General features: G+C 34.5%; 1 protein-coding gene across 1 annotated transcript; it reads left to right on the top strand.

The window, feature by feature from the left end:
- The first annotated feature begins 4,892 nt into the window (after positions 1–4,892).
- On the top strand, positions 4,893–20,353 carry LOC123547149 (trithorax group protein osa-like). Its single transcript, XM_045334019.2, has 2 exons — positions 4,893–5,050; positions 16,666–20,353. The coding sequence occupies exon 2, from the start codon at positions 16,666–16,668 to the stop codon at positions 19,306–19,308; it is 2,643 nt and encodes an 880-aa protein (XP_045189954.2). The 5' UTR covers positions 4,893–5,050; the 3' UTR covers positions 19,309–20,353.
- The last annotated feature ends 347 nt before the right edge of the window (positions 20,354–20,700 follow it).

The raw sequence follows: 20,700 nt of genomic DNA, 5'->3' as shown, positions 1-20,700 counted from the left end.
TTTTGCATGGTAGTAGAGAATTTTAACAAAAAAATTTAAGCTCATGACTATTTTAAAAAATCAAAGATGATCGCCAAAATCCAAGATGACCGCCATTAAATTCTCATTATACAGAAAAAACCGTTTAAGTATTTCACAAAGTTCAAATAGTGTGAAAGATGACCAGCATCATTGAAGATACACAATTTAGTTTCAAAATACAGACACTGAATAGGAAAATGGCGCTAAAATGGTTTGACTGAAAATATTTTTCTCGCATCAAACATGACCCCCACCCTTTTCTGATGTTTATTCAACACTGACAATATTCTTCAAGAAAATGTAAGTTACAGACATTTTAAGAAGGTCCTGATTTTTGCTGCAGCCATTTAAAACATGACAATTTTATATAGAATGAAGAAGACCAGCTATTTAGTGTGCTGTAACAAACAAGGGGACAGTGGTAAAAATTGAAATCTGGCCAGATGAGGATGGGAAAGGTTTACTTTGATAAGAATGTGATAGAAAATGACAAATTAATTGCAATTTTGCGTTAAGTATTGATAAAGCAGAAAAATATCACATGTTTTTGGGTGTACAGTATTTTTATTCTCAAAAACTGTATATTGGTAGCCTAAAGATTGCTAATTTCTAGTAGTTAGAGGTACAATTGAATATATTGAACAGTTTAATGTGCAATTTGTACGCAGATCAGAGTAGAAAATTACAAAACAGGGCAAAAGTAGGCTACAGTTATGATAACTGATTGAAAATTATGTCGTGACAGCTTTTTTTGCCAAAATTTGACGAATTGTCATACGTTACTAAAATTGCCATACAACCTTAGAAACTGTTGGTATCAAACTAAAACCTTGTATTTTTTTCATGCATTAATAGGTTGTTTGTACATTTCAAATGAATCTGGCACAATCTTAGAGAAAAAAAGTTTTTCTTTAACACTACAGAATTTGTTATGTAGACTTAGATCATACACCACCACTACAATTTGGGGTCTCATATATTGACAATATTCTGCAAGAAAATATAAGTTATAGACATTTAAAATAGGTCCTGATGTGTGCTGCAGTCATTGGAAATATGTGAATTTTATAAAAAATAAAAAAGAACAGCTATTAAGTGTGTCATAACCTTTAGCAAGAACATTTATTGAATACATTTTACTAAAATACGATTCGCAATAGCATAGAAATCTATATCATAACAACACTTTCACATAGCATATGTAAATCTCAGGATACGAGTTATATGACCCAGGAAAGTGCTTACGCCAATAGTATCTTGAACAATGTAATAGGTCAAATGGCTAAGGTGACTATGTCTTGGACTAGCTGACACACTATGTAGAATGTCTTTTGTTCAAACGTAGAACTGGTGAGACCATATACAGTTCATCATATATAAAATGTTTCTCTGGCAACCTCACCTAAATGGTTCGTGTGCCAATGATTAAAAATGATTTCAATTAATGGCTAGATAATTTCAAGGATCAGGCGAATCACTCAAAGTTTCAAACAAACAACCTTCAACTAATGATAATCAGCTCAAACTCCTATAGGCTGGGGATACTATATTTGATTGGTCTTTTTGTTGAAGTTTCTGTCAGACAATGTCTTTTAATCGACAACATACGAGTGTCCTTTTGCATAGATGTTCAGCCGATGTTCTCTTACAAGAATCTGCAACTCAATATGATTGCCCCGACTCCTGGTTGTTCAGCGCTTATACTATAACATATAGCGTTAAACCACCATATGGGTATGACTCCAATGTCTTGGCTGTACTTCGCCGATAACGTTGAACTTTGTTTGTAAGCTGGAACTCCCTTACTGACACAGAAGATTACCAAACCAAACTTCTCTGTCTTAGTTTTCCGATGTTCGGCCTGTTTTTGCTATTGACTATCCCGATTATACAATATTGCAACTCTTCTTTAGTCTCAAACGTCTTCTTTTATATACTCAGCCCTGACAGTGTTTCTGCAATAGCTCATTTATCAAGGTACTGGGATAAATCATCAGTATGCTTGATGTGTTTACATCAATTGCTGGATACAGAATGACTTCATTGTCATCCGTCTACTTCTCTATACCCTAGCAGAGGTGTCCTTTGATTGGTGCTATTTATGAAACTTGTTTCTGTTTGGTCCAAATTCGAACATATTTTACAACGAGTACACCAGTACTTTCTCTAACAAATAGTTGGTCTCTTTTACTATTGTATATAACATAATGTGTGATGCTGAGATGCAGCTGTCGCTGTTATTAAGCCAAGTTGTCCATAAGGTTACAACACACTAAATAGCTGTTCTTCTTTATTCTATATGAAATTGACATATTTCCAATGGCCGCAGCACACATCAGGACCAATTTAAAATGTCTGTAACTTACATTTTCTTGAGGAATATTATCAGTGCTGATTAAAAATCAAAAGAAAAGTGGGGGGTCATGTTTGATGCAAGAACAATATTTTCAGTAAAGCACACAAACTGCAAAATCAGCTAAAAATGAGACCCCATATTGTAGTGGTGGTGTATGATCTAAGTTTCCATGATAAATTCTGTCATGTTGTTATTTCATTGTGAAAATGCTACCTACATGTCAAGCAGAGATCTTTCATGTCATTTCAGCAAAATAATTGCAAAGAAAATAAGGAAAATAGCTCTACAGAGCAAAATATCCTGAGGACTATTTGAATCTATTATAATTTTTTTTTCGTGCCATTTACCTATTTATTGAAAAAAGACCCCAAATTGAAAACACATTTTAATGTAATTTTGCCTCAAAACCATAATTATCAGGTGGGAAATGATCTTACTAAGAAAAAAAGTACCCATACTCATGTTTTGTTAATAAATAAGGAAGTAATCGCTGCTTTACGCCAATTTCTACAGCTGAAATGACTCGACAATTTTGTCTGTATACTTCACTATTGCCCTGTATTGTATCTGCGGGCAGTATGTTTTCCATCTTAGGTAAACTGCATACATTTACTAACAATAACCAGCTTATTATATGTAAAAACAATGATATAAGACAATTTGACATAAAATCGACGACAATTCTGGTTTAAATGTCATTTTTATGGCGGCCATATTGGATTTAGGGCGCCATTTTTTTTCTAAATTTCTAATTAGTTTACATTTTGCACAATATAGTTATCTAATGTTGTGCCAAATCTGGACCTCTTTAGATGCATAATTCTGTTGTTATGGGCCGATTCCAGAAATCCGCAGTTTCATTTATATTTTTAACATTTTACTCCAAAATTAGACATTTTGCATCATGATACTTTTCTATACTTTTTATATGTTGTAACATAATAATACTTACACAAAAAAAAATCAATTCTTTGCGAGTTTTTTTCCTTTACTTGGCATTTTGGACATAAAAGGCCTTTACTAAGTGTCATTTGCTCCTTTTCAACGCTGTAGACTCGAAACCTTGCTTGGCGTGTGGAATTCCTATCCGTCATACGACGAAGGCATCCAGCTGACTCACGGAAGGTCTAAGGGTCTACCCAGATGCCTCTGGTGAAGTACAGCCTAGAGAGGCATCTAGGGTTTTGCTCCACATTTAAAAACTGCAAAAATCCTACTTGACGTACTTGTATCATTTTCTTGGTTTGTTTTTAAATCCAACCAAAGAGCAAAAACAAACTCGTACTATTATAACGTTTGTTTTATTATGAGTATGACAGTGTTACAACTTTATTTTGTTTGTGTTTTCTGTACGAAACAATGATGAATGATATACTTGGTATTATCACGTAAACTGACGGATTTGTGACAGGTGAAATCCGGACATATGACCTCATTTTGACTAAGTGTAATTAAACATACTGTGTTTTCTGGTATTTATGTTGAAAATCTACTTGAGAATAATATTAGTTATTACTGCTGCTGTAAACCATTGTTTTACAAGGAAACGTAAAACTTGTATGGTGAAAAGTTGTTGTTAAGATTTTAGCTCTTTTGTGGGATTTCTTTACACGCTAAATCACACAAAACTTGAAAATATATTAATTTAACATCATAAAATGCACAAATACATTAAAATTAGTTTTATTTTATGAAAAAGTAAAATATCAGTCATACAAATGCTAGCCACCTCCGTAAAACTGCATTTCTGAAATGTAAACCAACAGAAATTCTAAAGGTTAAACTTCCCTTACATGAAACAAAGAAGGAAAATCATATGATTTGTCCGATTGTCACAAATCGAAGCGTAGTTCGGACCCCGTACTGCTAAGCAAGTAAGAAGGTGGGGTCCCGTCCCGTGACTTTACGTTCTGGTATGGTACAGATGAGGTTTTTATATCACTTTATGTTGAAGACATAAACACTTAAAATCAATCAACAATTATTTGATATCTGTAAATATATGCAAGATAAATGTCACGTTAACTGTTGCAGTGCAAACGATGCCACATGTGAAAATATTTCGTATATCATTTTGTGTTGAATTTACAAAAGAATGACTTATGAATTCATGAAGTATTAAATAAACAAACAACATCATGACATGTTCAGTGTACCGTTGTGTCGCCGAGTACAAGACGGATACCACTGCCTAGTGATTCAATACGGGGAAAATGACATTATATAATATTCAGTTTGTCAGATCAATGAAAAACATCTTTTCAAGTTAATCAATTAAGTGAAATGAGCTCAAGTAAAATGAGAAATAGCCAGAGATATGATAAATAAAGTTTCAATATAATACAGAACGGTTTTGTTAGGTGCTATTTGAGTATAGATTAAAACATGTTACAATAAAAGTATTATTACTAACTGTATTTTTTTTACATTAATATTAAGACGAAAATAGACGTAATTCCTTGAGAAGGACAACCATTAACACAGCTGTCACGTCTATGCAAATGAAGACAAGGTATGCATATAGTCTTCATTTATGAACACTTTCACTACAGTTTGCCATCGTCTGACGTGAGTAATGGTATAAAGTCAGACAAGAAACTGTCACAAAAACGAAATTTATAACTTTTTTAAAGGATAATTAAAAAGGTGAAGGAATTTTCGTTTAAGCTGAACGTAAGTAAAACTGTTGCAATATCAGTTTTATCTTTCTTTTTCTATTTTACATATTTGTTTTTCTTATTATGATAAACAAATATAATCAGCAAATAACCATGTATACCGTCAACATGTAAATTTATTTGCGCAAATGCGATCCTAGGAACAAACAATGTAGAATTGTTCGTTTTTGCTGCACGTAAGCAATTTGCTGCAACATTATGTTTTCTGCCTTCCTATTTCACTTTAATTTTTGCGCATTTTAATAATAAATATTTGAATTTAAACAAACAGTTGTTCCTCATGTAGGTTTATTTCTAGCGAATGCTGTTTTATAGACATCATGTGCATAGGCCCATCAAAAAAGATCACTTTAAAAATATTGTAATTATAACGAGTTTATTTTTTGTCCGTTATATGATCTGATATTTAAGCACGACTGCGTCTGTCCGTTTGATATCGATTCATTCTTGCAAAATTTACTAGCTCTTAATATCACGCAACTTTTAAAATAATTATTAATCACATGCAGCGCGTCTTCTTATGTGTTGGTGATATGTACTTATATTGAATATGGGATACCATCTAAAAATAAACCAAAATGTTTTCACATTCGGCCAATTTTATCGGTTAGTTAATGACTGTTTCCCTTTAATTACTATTTGGAATGACTTCGCTGATAAGCCATGCACCAGCTCAGGATTCGTTTGACTCCCGTTTGAAATGAGTTTGCATTTAAGAGTGGTACCATTACAGACCTCAGCGAAAATATCACTATTTTACAAGCTGTCTCGAAGGTTATATGTCCAAAGCGTTATGAAACGGTCGCATGAGCAATATATTACGCTTTCATGCATCTTTGAAATGTTTGTGGATATTGATGTTTGCACGTCTCACTTTAATGATTTTTGACCAAGATGGCATACCATATAGCATTCATTCTAAGATAATCTTGTATTTATACTATACAGTAACTTGAAGATAAGATTAGACCTTCTGTCTATTGAAATAACAGGAAAACTGCTTTAATAACACGTTATTTCAATTTACACTACTGAGATTACAGGAAAAGTGCTTTAATAACACGTTATTTCAATTTATACTACTGAGATAACAGGAAAAGTGCTTTAATAACACATTATTTCAATCTATACAATCTATGTACATTTCCGTAACGCTAACTTTATTAAATGATTGGACTATATTTGCTGGAATGTGTCAAACATACTTTTTTGTGTTAAAAGAAATAATGTATAGCAAAACCATGTTTTAATGTAATACACGGAAAGAGGTTATACGTCCGCGGAATAACTTCACGAGGGCGTAGCCCGAGTGCATATTTCTGGCGATATATAACCTCATACCCAGAAATCTAAGCCAATTTGCTGGCTTATTGGCGAAATTGTCTCCCTTGAAAACAGGTTATCGGGTGTATCGATTAGCCATTATCGGTCAATTTACGCCTATTGAAATATAGAAGGAGAAAAACTTTAACACATCAAATGACATCAAAAGCATCATCTGACAATATTTATTAAGTTATTGAAGTAATCTGCAATATTTGCACTTTCTTTCAATATAATTTTTAATAAAATAAAATATGATCTTCTTGCTTCCCGAAGCGTTTGAAATAAGTAACTATTTTTGATCCCGAGTCCCATTGATTTCTGTAGGAAATGACAGATTTTAAGCTTTACATGGTCTTTTAGAATGATTTATTCTTATATTTATAATCATCTCACAACATTTATTAAGTTATTGAAGTAAACTAGAAAAGTTAATCTTTCTTTCAATGAGTTTATTTTTAAATTACTTTTATGTCTTCTTGCTTCCCTAAACGTTTGAATATCACTGATTTTACTAATTTGGAAAATTTTGCCCGTCACAGTACACGTGTACTAATGACACCGGATAAACTGAATTAGATAGACATGTGTATCAATCTAATTCCGTGTTTAATGTCATTTCTTTGCCAGATTAAATAAAAATAAAGTTATTTCAAATTACGTGTTTAAATAAAAATATTCCATTTTTTAATTCATTTAATACCATTTTCACAACTAGAATTATTTATTGCATTAAAACGTATTAACATAAAATTGATTAACATATAGAACTACATGTTCATATTTAAACTTGAATATTGTACATGTAAATATAACAAGTCCATTGGGTCGGGTGTAAATTTCATGTTTCTTGTTTGTAAGTATTATGATATTTTTGTTAAAAATTTCTTATCTTATCTTTTTGTAATGATTATATATGTATGATAAAGTCAAATAACGTGTTTGACAATAAGTTAACCGAATGCTGACATATTTCTGTTTATTACCGTTACTAATTGGATAAGTGTCTGTTTGTCTGACATGCCCCGCGGCCTAAAGGGACAATTATTACGGCTCTTGCATAAACGCTTTAAAGTTAAACTCTTAATTATGGATATGGAGTTATAAATTTTGATAATTTATCTTACTGTTCAAAATCCAAATTCACATTATTGTAAAGTAAAATGTATTTAAGGGCCACGGATCCATAATATTTAAAAAAAAAATCAAATTGAAAAGACACATTTTCAAGGAGACCCGAAATACACATATATTTCGCCCTCATAAAAATATTTTAAAAATTAAAGGGACTATCCTCCAGATCGTTCGACAACAAGAAAAAATACTATTATAGATATCTGGAAATAAATGCTATATTTCTTAAGAAAGCTTTAAAACTTAATTACTGACAAAGTTTAACTATATATTACGGAAATACTTGAGAATTTGCTGTTTTTCTACTTTATATGATGAAAATCGAAAAGCGATTGTAACGCTTTACTCAAGGTAAACTGTCTCGATTATCAGAAAATCTATATTTTGAAGTCATAATTCACTTATTCCGCTATAGCGCTATTGGTTTCGACGAAATATTTCAGACACAAAAACACATCTTCTAGTATTAACAAACTTCAATTTGAGAGAATGATTATTTTTAGCCAAATCTGGAGGTCATTAAATACATATTTTAAAAATACGTTGAGTAATGGGAATTATATGCTTCCTGACAATTTCTAAACAAATTCCAGATTATCATTCAAAATCACCAATTTGAAGAAATAAGAATGTTATGTATATCAGGTAATAAACATGTACGTTGATCTAATTCCATCTTTGTCAAATTTGGTTAAAACTGTTATTTTAAATTACATGTTTGAATAAAAATATTTAAATTTCAAAAATTATTTTTTGATTAATTAACTTTTAATTTATGATTCACATATATTTTGCCCTTAAAAGATATAACCAAAAGTTTAAATACATATCTAAAATGGGAATATCCTTCCCGGCTCTCAATTTTGAAACAAAAACCCGATTATCATTCAAATCACCAATTTGAGGAATACACTGCAAATTGCCTCGGGCAAGGTATAAACTCCGCTTGTGTAAAAAGTTTCACAATTTTGTCGCAATACCCCTAATTAACAAAACCAGTGTAAGGTCAAGATTATCAAGATAAGAGAGATTAACAAAAGTCGATACTCGCGTTAAGATGGTGTAAAGGGAAACAACCAAATTTAACCGATCTGGCTTAATAATCAAGGGACAATGCTCTTCAAAACACGGTCTCATTTCTGGACATGATTACGAGTGTATTAATTTAGGTAAAACACGATTTTGCTATACATTATTTCGATTCTAATATGCTCTTAATTTAAAACAGTATACTAGTATGAAATATAGTAGTGCTCTTTCTTGGTCGCAACAAAAACATTGACGTCATCGCACGTTAACGTGACATCATTTTGTTTTAACAGAGACAATCATATTAGAATTATGGTTTAAAAACACCTGGGCCCAGTTGTTCGAAACATTAATCGGTTGTTAAACTAACCGCCGGTTAAATTTTGATTCAAAATACTTTTATTGGTGGGAAACACTAGCATGACATTAGGACTTTACTGTAAAGATTTTCCAGTGTTCATAATTTTTAACTCACACATATGTTTTTCTAAGTCTTCTGAAATGTCAAAAAATAACCCTAAAAGTTAATCAACCGTAAGCTTAATCGCCTGTTAAAGTTTCGAACAACTGGACCCTGATCAAGACAAGTAACGTTAAATTTATTAAGAGGCAACTGACCGTTGTGATGTAGTTATGCCGTTCACATCTTTAACGTATTAAACTGATGTAAACCAATAACAAGAGGGCCATGATGGCCCCTTTATCGCTCACCTGTTGTCATTGCACTTGAGGACAAGAAAGTCCTCAGAAAAAATATCTAAGTACAAAGGACAGGAAAACAAAGGGAAGGAATTTAACCAAAAAGAAAAAAATCTTACAAGGTATAGATATGTTAAAATACACCTAAAAATTGGAGGTACCATCCATGTTGTACCACAGAAAACTGGTCTCGTGTTTTCCCTACGGCCAATAATAAAAATGTTACTAAAATAAGCTATTTATAGTAACGTAAAAGGGAAGTAATTAAAAAAAATAATATTGTAAGTGGACAAAAAGAAGGATCTGCCAAATAAATCTGTTGACATAAATGAAATTTCAGATCAGTATCTTCATTAGTTATGGAGATATAACAATTTTAATTTGAAATAAAGGGAGGTAATTTGACATAAAATCAGTCCATAGTTATCTACCCTGATTGTGTCAGTCCAACTAATAACAATAATGAAGTTTCAAATAAGTCCTGTAAGTACTTACTGATATAAATCCATTTTGATTACAATCAGGGGAGGTAATCAAATATAAAATAACTCTGGAACATATGATTGGATCTGATTTGTCATGGAATCCAAGATTTATTGTTGTTGAAGATATTTTGGAAGTTTGTATCAAATAAAACCATAAATGAAGTCTCTATAATGGCTGCAAAAGCAAAAATAGCCGATTTTGAACCTTTAAGGGGCCATAACTCTGGAACCCAAGAGGAATCTGGCCAGTTGAAGAAAGGAAGCAAGATCTTGTGGTGATACAAGTTGTGTGTAAGTTTGGTTAAATTCAAATCATAAATGAAGCTGCTATTGTGCAGACAAGGTCAAAATTGCTAATTTTGGCCCTTTCAGGGGCCATCACTCTGGAACCCATAATGGAATCTCGCCATTTCAAGAAAGGAACCAAGATCTTATGGTGATACAAGTTGTATGCAAGTCTGGTTAAAATAAAATCATAAATGAAGCTGCTATTGTGCAGACAAGGTCAAAATTGCTAATTTTGGCCCTTTCAGGGGCCATAACTCTGGAACCCATAATGGAATCTGGCCAGTTCAAGAAAGGAACCAAGATCTTATGGTGATACAAGTAGTGTGCCAGCTTGGTAAAATTCAAATCATAAATAAAGCTGCTATTGTGCAGACAAGGTCAAAATAGCTAATTTTGGCCCTTTCAGGGGCCATAACTCTGGAACCCATGATGGGATCTGGCCAGTTCAAGAAAGGAATCGTGATCTTATGGTGATACAAGTTGTGTGCAAGTTTGGTTAAAATAAAATATTAAATGAAACCACTATCGTGCAGACAAGAAATTGTTGACGGACGGACGCACGGACGCACGCACGGACGCACGGACTGACGACGGACGAAGGGTGATCACAAAAGCTCACCTTGTCACTATGTGACAGGTGAGCGAAAAATGTAGCAAAATTTATAAAATATACGAAAATACCTTTAAATGAGGAATTACAATAAACATCAAAAGCACGCCGTTGCCATCATCAGTTATAGGTTGTAATGCAGTAATTCGGTCAAAAATGTGCGAAAGAAGTCCCTAATAAATAGATCCTAATTTTTCCATTTTTCGCGCATTTGCGCGTAAATCGGGGGCCAAATGGGCATTATTTCACTCGTGGAATGAATTTTACATAAAATAGGACACTTTTCATGCTATAATATTCGCATGTTTTCGAGTTGTTTACTTGAAAACGAAAGTAGGGTGTGTATTCTGCGGACCGCCTTCTGAAATGCGGCAATATGAGGGTACCTGACTTCAGTTGACTTGCATTTCACTGCATACTATTCAACTTCCCTTTATCTTTCCGTTTTCTTGAAGTAAATGTATGGATATCTTGTGGAAAATAGGTCTACGGAGGAGTGAAAATCTAGAAACTGTAAAAAAATTGTTCTGAAGTAGCAGAATTTTATATGAAACAAAGAACAATTTCTTTTATTGGTATATAGCCTATATATCTGAACGTTACTTCCGGTTCTTGGAACATAACGCGGTGTATCAGTTGTGTTACTATTTATAGCAAGGCTTACAACGACTATCAGTAAAATGACATTGAACTCCAGTAACACTTTTATAAATTTTTAAAATACATTAAGTAACAAACGAAATTTCTTTCTATTAAAAGTGTCAAACGTTATGGGCCACGTTTCTTTAAGATGCAATGAAATGATTGTTTATTCATTAATAATATATAGGACATTCTTGCTTTTTGTCCGTCCTCATAAAGTTATATTCTGTAGTAATCAAGGTACCCCAGAAACGGTTTGCTTCCAGTTTGATCGATTTACACTCGGTGTAACTTAAACGCTTTCATAAAAACAATGTACATAAATAATAGTTTAATGTCATAATGACTGGTGCAAAAATAAATTAGTCTAACCTAAGTACATGTAGTTTGTAGTCTAAACACACGTTCCTTGGTGATTAGGCATCTATGGTTAACTGACAATGTCATAAAGGTGTAGTAAATGCAATGAACCTGTCCACTATGTCATTTCTTAACTACATTTTTTTTTGATATAACAAAGAGCGAAGTAAAAATCGGTATAGGTTTGATAGGTTAACAGTGTGAATCATAAATGCATGATATTTAAATACGTAAAATGACCTACAAATAGGAACTTTTGACATTATTTGAAAACTGCCGACGAGCCCATTTATAAGTCTTGTGATGATATTGATAAAGATAAACATACTAATTTTATGAAAATTGGGAAAATCGCGTTACTCCATTCCTGTGAATGGTTTTACATGAAGTCGTTTCGTTACGTAAATTTACACGAATTTGAGCAGCGAAATCACGCTTTACGAGTGTGCTATGCAAGCTACATTTAAATTTGCTAGAATGGCAATGTACTGAACTTTGACTGCACAGTGGTTCATAGAAATATATAATAAAGATCATATATATATACAATCATGAAGTCTGAAGCTCTCTAATATCTTGCAAGACTAAAGGTCGAACGTGATATAAACTTCACATAACCAACTGGAAGAGACGCATAAATGTCCCATTTTTCATAAGTCTATATATAATAGTTTGCTGAAAATGAAATCTATATTTTATTTCACTAAAATGATAAATGTCTTTACGTCATTATGTGTTTGACGGGGACATCCATGTTCCATTAAGGTAAGCGGCTGCTCCCTATAAACGCAAAGCGCGAAGGTCCGACCAGTACGATCGCGAAGCGTGACAGCATGGTAGTAACAATCCATCGTACTGTCGTGCTTCGACATCGTACCATCACGATTCGCCATCTTACCATCGTATCTTCGCGCTTCGTGTTGAAGGAGCACGCGCTGGTCTTACCGGAACACCATAGTTTTGCACGTACTTATATGCATTTCCTCTCATTCCTGGTTTTAGTCACTCCGCAACACCGGTGCATTCGGTGGTCAGGATGTCACCATGTTCATACATGGGATATGTTATATGATTTCCGTGTTATTTAAACGTATGTGCTAAAATGGTGTATTAAAATTGGTTTTGTTCAAGCATAATAGTTAGTATAAACTTACAACTAAAAAGTTTAGCCGGTACATCTATGCAAGTATAACTATAATACAAAATAAGATTTCGATAATTGTTTATAGATTTTACTAATACAAATGTTTACTAATACAAATGTATTTGTTAAAGCCTGTAGAGAATTACACATTTAGATTACATCTTCACTTTCTTCCTATATACTGTATATATAATGTCATTAATTTGTTAACAATGTAATGTTCTTTGTAGTGTACCATGAATTTTTTCATATTGCTATTTACATATTTTTGTTGTTGTTGTTGTTGTTGTAAATAATGTTTATATCATGAAGAGGCTCGTTTGGAAGATCGGGGTTTTACCTGAATTCGTTGCCTCTTAAAATAAAGTCTTTATTATTATTATTATTATTATTTTTATTATTATTATAGAATCTTCTTCAGATGTTTGGATTCATTCTATACTTATATATATAAAGCTTAGAGTTTATTACCAAATTACATAAATTAGATATACCTTGTGGGATTTACCATGTACATTTTTTGTGTTGTCATTGTGTAACATTCACCATTTTAATTTTATCGAAACATTACGCTCTCTTTTATTTGCGAAGTAATATAAATGCGAGCAATATATCCGCTGAAGAACACATGCATATTTCTCGATACAAAAATAACCCTTGTCAAAACAACATCCATACTCGCGTCATAATATATATACTTTTTGAATATTAATAAGTTTACTTCTGGATATCGATTAACGTTACTAACTTTAGATAAAAGATATCCAATGCCCTATTCTATCATTAGATACATACTTCTAATCATTAAACAAGGAGCTGCGTCCAATAAACGCTTGATGCCCCCAGTGGCATCCTTGTCGATAGATTTGATAGATAGAGGTCAGGTGATGTTTGAAGATGAGGAAATGTCACAGTTTACATCTGTATTAGTATCAATTCATTCTTGTAAGGGGTATTGATGCTAGACGAAAGGGTCCCATTTGGTTAACCAAGAGATGGCCCATATAAAGCAACCTAAGTCCAAAATGAGGTCAAGGTCAAGGTCAGACTGAGGTCAGGTGATGTCTGAAGATGAGGAATGGTCACAGGTTACATCTGCATTAGTATCAAGTCATTCTAGTAATGGGTATTGATGCTAGACAAAACGGTCCCATTTGGTTAACCTCGTACGGACAGACGAACGAACGACGAACGGACGGACGGACAGGGCAATCACTATATGCCTCCCACATCAGTAGATGCTGGGGCCATAAAAATCCTTGTCAAATGTATGCAAATGCATTTTACTTATTAATTGACTCTGTATGTTTAGATCTACAATAAAATGTTACGTTGTGATAACTGATTGTTAGAAAACTGATTGTTAATTTACGCGTGTCTCTGCGATGAGAAAAAGAGAGAAAATGCGACTTGTTCACGATGGAAAATAAAATGCTAGTAAAAATTATTCAATATGCATAGTACCTATTTGCCGGACTCCGAATTTGAGGTGAGAATGGGCTAGTAAATTTTCTCCTTGTGTACCACGGTTTTCAAAAGTTTACCTCAGGATAGGGTAGAACATCGACAAAGACACTTTCCTTTTGGTCTCTAGCCAGTACTGTAACGGCTAGCACAATAAATGTATTGAGCAAAGAAAGTTATCATGAATTCTAACACGACCCGAATCATTTTCCTATTGAATAAAGATGGCTGAAAACTGTGTGTTATTTAAGAAATTATTTATAGCAAAACAGTGCTTTATCACTATTTATACACGCAGCCCGAGTGAAATTATTTCGGACGACGTATAACCGCCCTCGTGATATAATTTCCTTCGCATCTAAACTCCAAAAAATGATTTTATTGAATGTCAAATCACTGTTTGGGATATATTATTTCTTAATTCTAACACGACCCGATTTGCTTTCTTGTTAAACAAAAAAGGCTGAAAACTGTGTGTTATTTAAGAAATAATATATCCCGAACAGTGATTTGTCGTTGAATAAGATCATTGTTTGGAGTTTAGATGCGAATGAATTATATCATAAGGGCGCAGCCCGAGTGATATACATGTGTAATAATACGCATCTAAACGACAAACAATGATTTTATTCATGAGCAAATCACTGTGTGAGATATATTATTTCGATTCTAACACGATATCAAGGATTATTAGAATCTATGTACGTTCTTACCGACATCCATCAAATGTTTGCCTGATTTCTTTTCCTGCGCGCTGCTATGCCATCTAACGCCATCACGTAATAATTGTGACGTCAGAAAAATGAATAGTTGAATAATAGCACACAGTTTTCAGCTTTCTTTGTTTAATAGAAAAACAAATCGGATCGTGTTAGAATATTCAACCAACTCATTTTTCTGACGTCACAATTTAATAATAGCGTTAGACAGCATAGCGGCGCGTTGGAAAAGAAATCAACAGAAATCAGGGAAATATTTGATGGATATCGTCAAGGACGTAGATCTACATAATAATCCTTGATAATGTGTTAGAATCGAAATAATATTTCTCAAACAGTGATTTCCGCGTGAATAATTGTTTTTCGTTTAGATGCGTATTATTATATAATTCCTTCGCAGCTAAACTCCAAACAATGAATTTATTCAATGACAAAACACTGTTTGGGATATAGGCCTATTATTTCCTAAATAATTCTATTTACTGACGTCAAAATTATTACGTCATACTGGTCAAGTGCCTAAATCCGGACACTTTTGGTGGGTTTTTGACAGTAACTTTGCATTGTGAAACCACACGTGCATAAAATTTTAACTGTAGGTTCTTTATAAATCTCTTTGCAAAACAACAAAATCATATATTGCTGATTTCATCATAAAAATGTCATCCGAATTGGGCCTGTATAAACTTCGTTTAAAATAAAGCAGTCAAATACAGTCCTGTAAATATATACAAACATCTTCGTCCGAATTAAATTTTATTACCTGTTCATCACGTGATCAAATGGACTAGTTTCTAACTTTATATATATAATTACAAAATATAACAATAATATAATAAAATTTATCTGAACAAAAAATAATGTTTAAAAGTATTCTTTCTTACATGTAGATTCTGTCGCTGTCGTTATACATTTTGACACAACTACGTGGATCATTATAATGACACTGCGCCGATTTTATCTAATGAATTGCTTCCCTTGTCTGCAAAATGCTGGCATTTTTTTCTCTATTGAATTAATTGATATATAACAGAAATTGGTTAAATCTTTTATATAAATACTGAGGGTAGTACAGAATTCTAAAACATGTTTTTACACCAGTTTCGATCAGCAAACAAAAAGAGTCGTCTGCAATAGGCAAAATATTTTTCTTATTTAATCAGTACCTCGTTGCACCTCAAAAAACTGGCGCGCGCTGTATGACGTCATCCCCCAAACACACACAATGTTTACTTTATGCGGTGCGGATATTTGAAAGTAATTTTCTCTGGAAAAGCTTACATTCGTACACTGTTGCTGACAGCTGGTCATCAAAGCTTTCGTTTGCGTCGATCCTGTTCATTTCAGTAAATAATCATGATCGTAAATCATTTTAAACGGTGTCCGAATAATTAAGCACTGTCCGGATTTAGGCACTGAACCAGTAGCGTTAAACGACATAGTGGCGCGCTGAAAACAGGCAAATATTTAATGAACGTTGTCAAGTGTCAAGGATGTGCTTTAAATTCCTTTGTAACTTGTTAGAATCGAAAAAATAGAGAAGATATATCTCATTTTATGATTTGCTGTTGAATAAAATCATTGTTTTCCTTCAGATGCGTATTATTATATCACTTGGGCTGCGCTCTTGTGATACAATTCCTTCGCATCTGAACACAAAATGAGATATATTATTTCTTAAATAAACTACTCACTTTTCTTCTTTTGTTTCAGATGATGCTTCTTCAGATCATTTCGCTAATGTTGTTGGTGCGCACCGCAAACAGTCAAGGAAACCTTTTTGATATGTTTGGATTTGGCACAGGCATGGGCGGTGCTGCAGATCCCTTTGGAACATTTGACCCTTTCTTGGGAGCAGGAGGAGGGCTAGGCGGCGGGATGGGAAGTAGCTTTGGAAGTGCAGCAGCACCACTAGCACCAACTGGACCAGACCCAGCGGCGCAAAATGCTCGGCTTACAATGGCCGAGGAACAAATGGCAGAAGTCATGGGCGAAAGCCCAACCAATAGTCCAGAACGACAGCGAATAGATCGTCTCATAAAAGAAAGTGGTGGTCAGTTTACTGGTGATGCTGCTCCATTAAACTATTTAGTGCAAGATTATCTAATGACAACTCCAGGTTCGGTTCCGCCTCCTCAACCAAAACAAAGACCAGCAGGAGGAGCAAATGCAGGCATGCGACGTCAAGGTAGAAGGAGGAATAGAAACCGACAAGGTAGGAGGCAAAATGTTGGTAACCGACCAAACAGGAATGGAAACATAAGAAACGGACCAGCAAGTCCTAATAGGAGACCACCATCACCTAATCCTACACGGCCTACCGGTCGAATAGGCAAGCAAACTACATATCCACCAAGGCCTAGAAAGACGGCCCGACCGATGAATCAAGGTCGGGCGTTTCAGTCAAAGCCACCGCCAAATAATCGAATGTACCAAGGTCAGCCAATGAACAATCAAATGCATCAAGGTCAACCACCGAACAATCAAATATATCAAGGCCAGGCACCACCAATAAATAATATGTATCAAGGTCAACCGCCACCAAATAATCAAAATTATCAAAATCTGCCACCACAAAACAGTCAAAATTACCAAGGTCAGCCGCCACGTAATCAAATGTATCAAGGGCAACCATCACAAAATAACAATATGTATCAAGGTCAGCCACCAAGTAATCAAGGTCAACCATCTAAAAGCAATCAAATATATCAAGGTCAGTCAACCATAAATAATCAAGGTTATAAAGGACAGACAAAAAGTAGTATGTACCAAGCTTCACAACCTGTAAAAAGAAGAAACTTTCAAGGAAATGCACCGACAGGTCAAACACAAGGCAATTATCAAGCAACACAAGGACCTAATAAAAACAATAAAATTCAACCGGCAAAATCAAGACAAGGCGGGCCTATTGCAGCCGACAGACTGAAACGAATCCAAGGACGTATTAATACAATCAATGGTCAGTTACTTCAGGCTCGGCAGAATAATAACATGGCCCAAGTAACTGATCTACAGGCTCAGCTGGAAGCTCTTAATGGCGTCAAACATATTTTGACTGGTGGCTCATCGAAAACCAACAACAACCAGGTGAAAACAATACGAGGACTATCTAAGACTAAGCAACTACAAATGCCTCCACCAAGTCAAGCACCCCCGCAAAATAACGTTCCATACGGTCCACCGAAAATTAATAGGAATAATCGTAACAATTTAAACAATGGACCTTATAATAATAATTTCCAAGAAACGAACATTGGAGGGGGAAAGTTTGCACAAACTTGGAGGGCAGAAACGCCAGTACCCACTAATCCTCAACAAAACTATCAGCCAGTACCCCCTAATCCTCAACAAAACTATCAACCAGTACCCCCAAATCCTCGGCAAAACTATCAGCCAGTACCCCTTAATCCTCAGCAAAACTATCAACCAGTACCCCCTAATCCTCAGCAAAACTATCAACCAGTACCCCCTAATTCTCAACGAAACTATCAACCAGTACCCCCTAATCCTCAACAAAACTATCAACCAGTACCCCCTACTCCTCAACAAAACTATCAACCAGTACCCCCTACTCCTCAACAAAACTATCAACCAGTACCCCCTAATCCTCAACAAAACTATCAACCAGTACCCCCTAATCCTCAACAAAACTATCAACCAGTACCCCCTAATCCTCAACAAAACTATCAACCAGTACCCCCTAATCCTCGTCAATATCCTTACCAAGCAGCAGGAAATGGAAATGCATATAACCAAAGAAATTCAGGGTTTAACAAGGGCAACCCAAATCGTCAGTGGCCGCAAGCAAATGTAAATATTCAGCCATACCAAAACGCTGGGCCTACAGCTGATCCTTATGCACCGTACGATCAAGGCATTAATCAACAGACAGCACCTTTTGATGCATACGTTCTACCATACGATCAAGTATACAATCATGGATTGAATCAGCAACAACCAGTGTACGACCCGTATGCACAAACGTATGATCAAGGTATGAATGTACAGGGAGGAGCTGCAAATACTGCACCCGCACCACGTAGAAGGCAAGGAAGGAGAAAAGGTGGAGCAAAACCGGCAGCAGCACCACCACCACCAACACCAGCTCCTACTGGTACAACTGCAGCCCCCGTATTAGGCGACATAAAACTGATCCGTGGTGAGGAATATATTTATACTGATGCAGATGGATACGATACTTTCCAGTGGATAAAGAAAAGTACAATACCTGCTAGTCAACTAGATCATTTACCACAGAAACAGGCTGGTCAAGAACAACAACAGGGTCAGCAGGCGGCGGCGACGGAGGGAGCGGCGGCGGAGGCGGCGGCAGCGGAGGCGGCGGCGGCAGCGTAATTACACCAGATCGTGATCAATGATATTAATGAAACTGATAGGGCATGGTGTGGAAGTAAATTATGTTAAGCTTCGAGATCGGCATTTAATACATCGCATGTTTTTATTTCGCGTACATCTCCATGTTGTATTCCAGATACGGTATAAATGTAAACTGAATAATGTTTGGACAGGGTGATATCACTTTGTATGATTATGCACCGGCACATGAAGTATGTTGATTTGTATACCTACCAACTTTTTAAATGGTACAGTTATACATTTCTACCAGTTTTTGTATCAAACATGATTACTTGAACTGTTAGTTTCAGTATCAACTGTCGGACATTCCTTTGCTCAGCCTGAACAATGTTTTACGCGAATTACGAAGAAACTGGTGTTGTGATTAGCGGCATAAGGCGGAGTATTCAAACTGAGCTGAAAAGTTCACAGTCCAGGCAATACGGTGAACATGCATTAATTGTACATCTACAAAGCAGACATCTGTCTAATCTCTAAACTGATGCTGATGCTCAAAGTATGGGAGAATGTGTTAGCGAGTTAACGTTATTAAATTTAAAATGTATTTAGGCCATTGTGTAATTTTCTTGTTTACTATTTTTCAGTCTTGTAAATGTATAGACCTCATTTGAATGATCAATAGATACTTAGTAAAATGTTACATGATTTTTAGTGTATATTAAATTTTATGATTCTATAAGTTGACATGATATCTTAAAAAGTTATTGACACATCTTTTTTCTAAAATTCATTTTTTGGACAGAAAATTTATAAAACGTAACATATATGTCATTGAGGTATGACGTGAAATATTTGAAAAGCTGTTTCCTTTCGTGCGGAATGTTTCTCTTTAATGTGACAATTCATCCAAATGCTAGACAGTGAGTGTCATGTTGTATACGAATAATGCATTTTCATGTTACAAAGTGTAAGAGATGAGCGTTAAAAGGGAAATTTACAAATGGCGCAAGGATTTCGAAACATGTGCATATTTAACTTTATTTGTGGTGATTCAGATATATATTGAATTAAAAGAATATAAGTATTCTTCGTTGGTTTATCTTTATCACTTGAACATTCCTTTAAATAGTCACATTTCAATCTTAATATCTTCATTAAAAATATTCTTATTCGTTTTTTTGTTTAACAAAATTCTAGATAACGAAGATCGAATGCGTTTTCAAATGTCTTGACAGCCGTTGAATGCGTCTCCTTTCCTTTAACAAATTAAGTTATATTTCCTAGCATTAAATTGTCAATTTTAAGATGCTTGTCAGCTTCGTACATTGTTTAGGGCAATTCCTTGTAAAGTCCTTTGACAAAATTCTATACATATTTTCTCTTTACTCGCCCAGGAAACATATTACCGTACAATGTACTTTCGTATTTTGG

The sequence above is a fragment of the Mercenaria mercenaria genome, chromosome 9 (assembly GCF_021730395.1).
Source record: "Mercenaria mercenaria strain notata chromosome 9, MADL_Memer_1, whole genome shotgun sequence".
NCBI lineage: Eukaryota > Metazoa > Mollusca > Bivalvia > Venerida > Veneridae > Mercenaria > Mercenaria mercenaria.
Note: the sequence above shows the minus strand (reverse complement) of the source record. Positions and strands in the feature narration are given on the sequence as shown.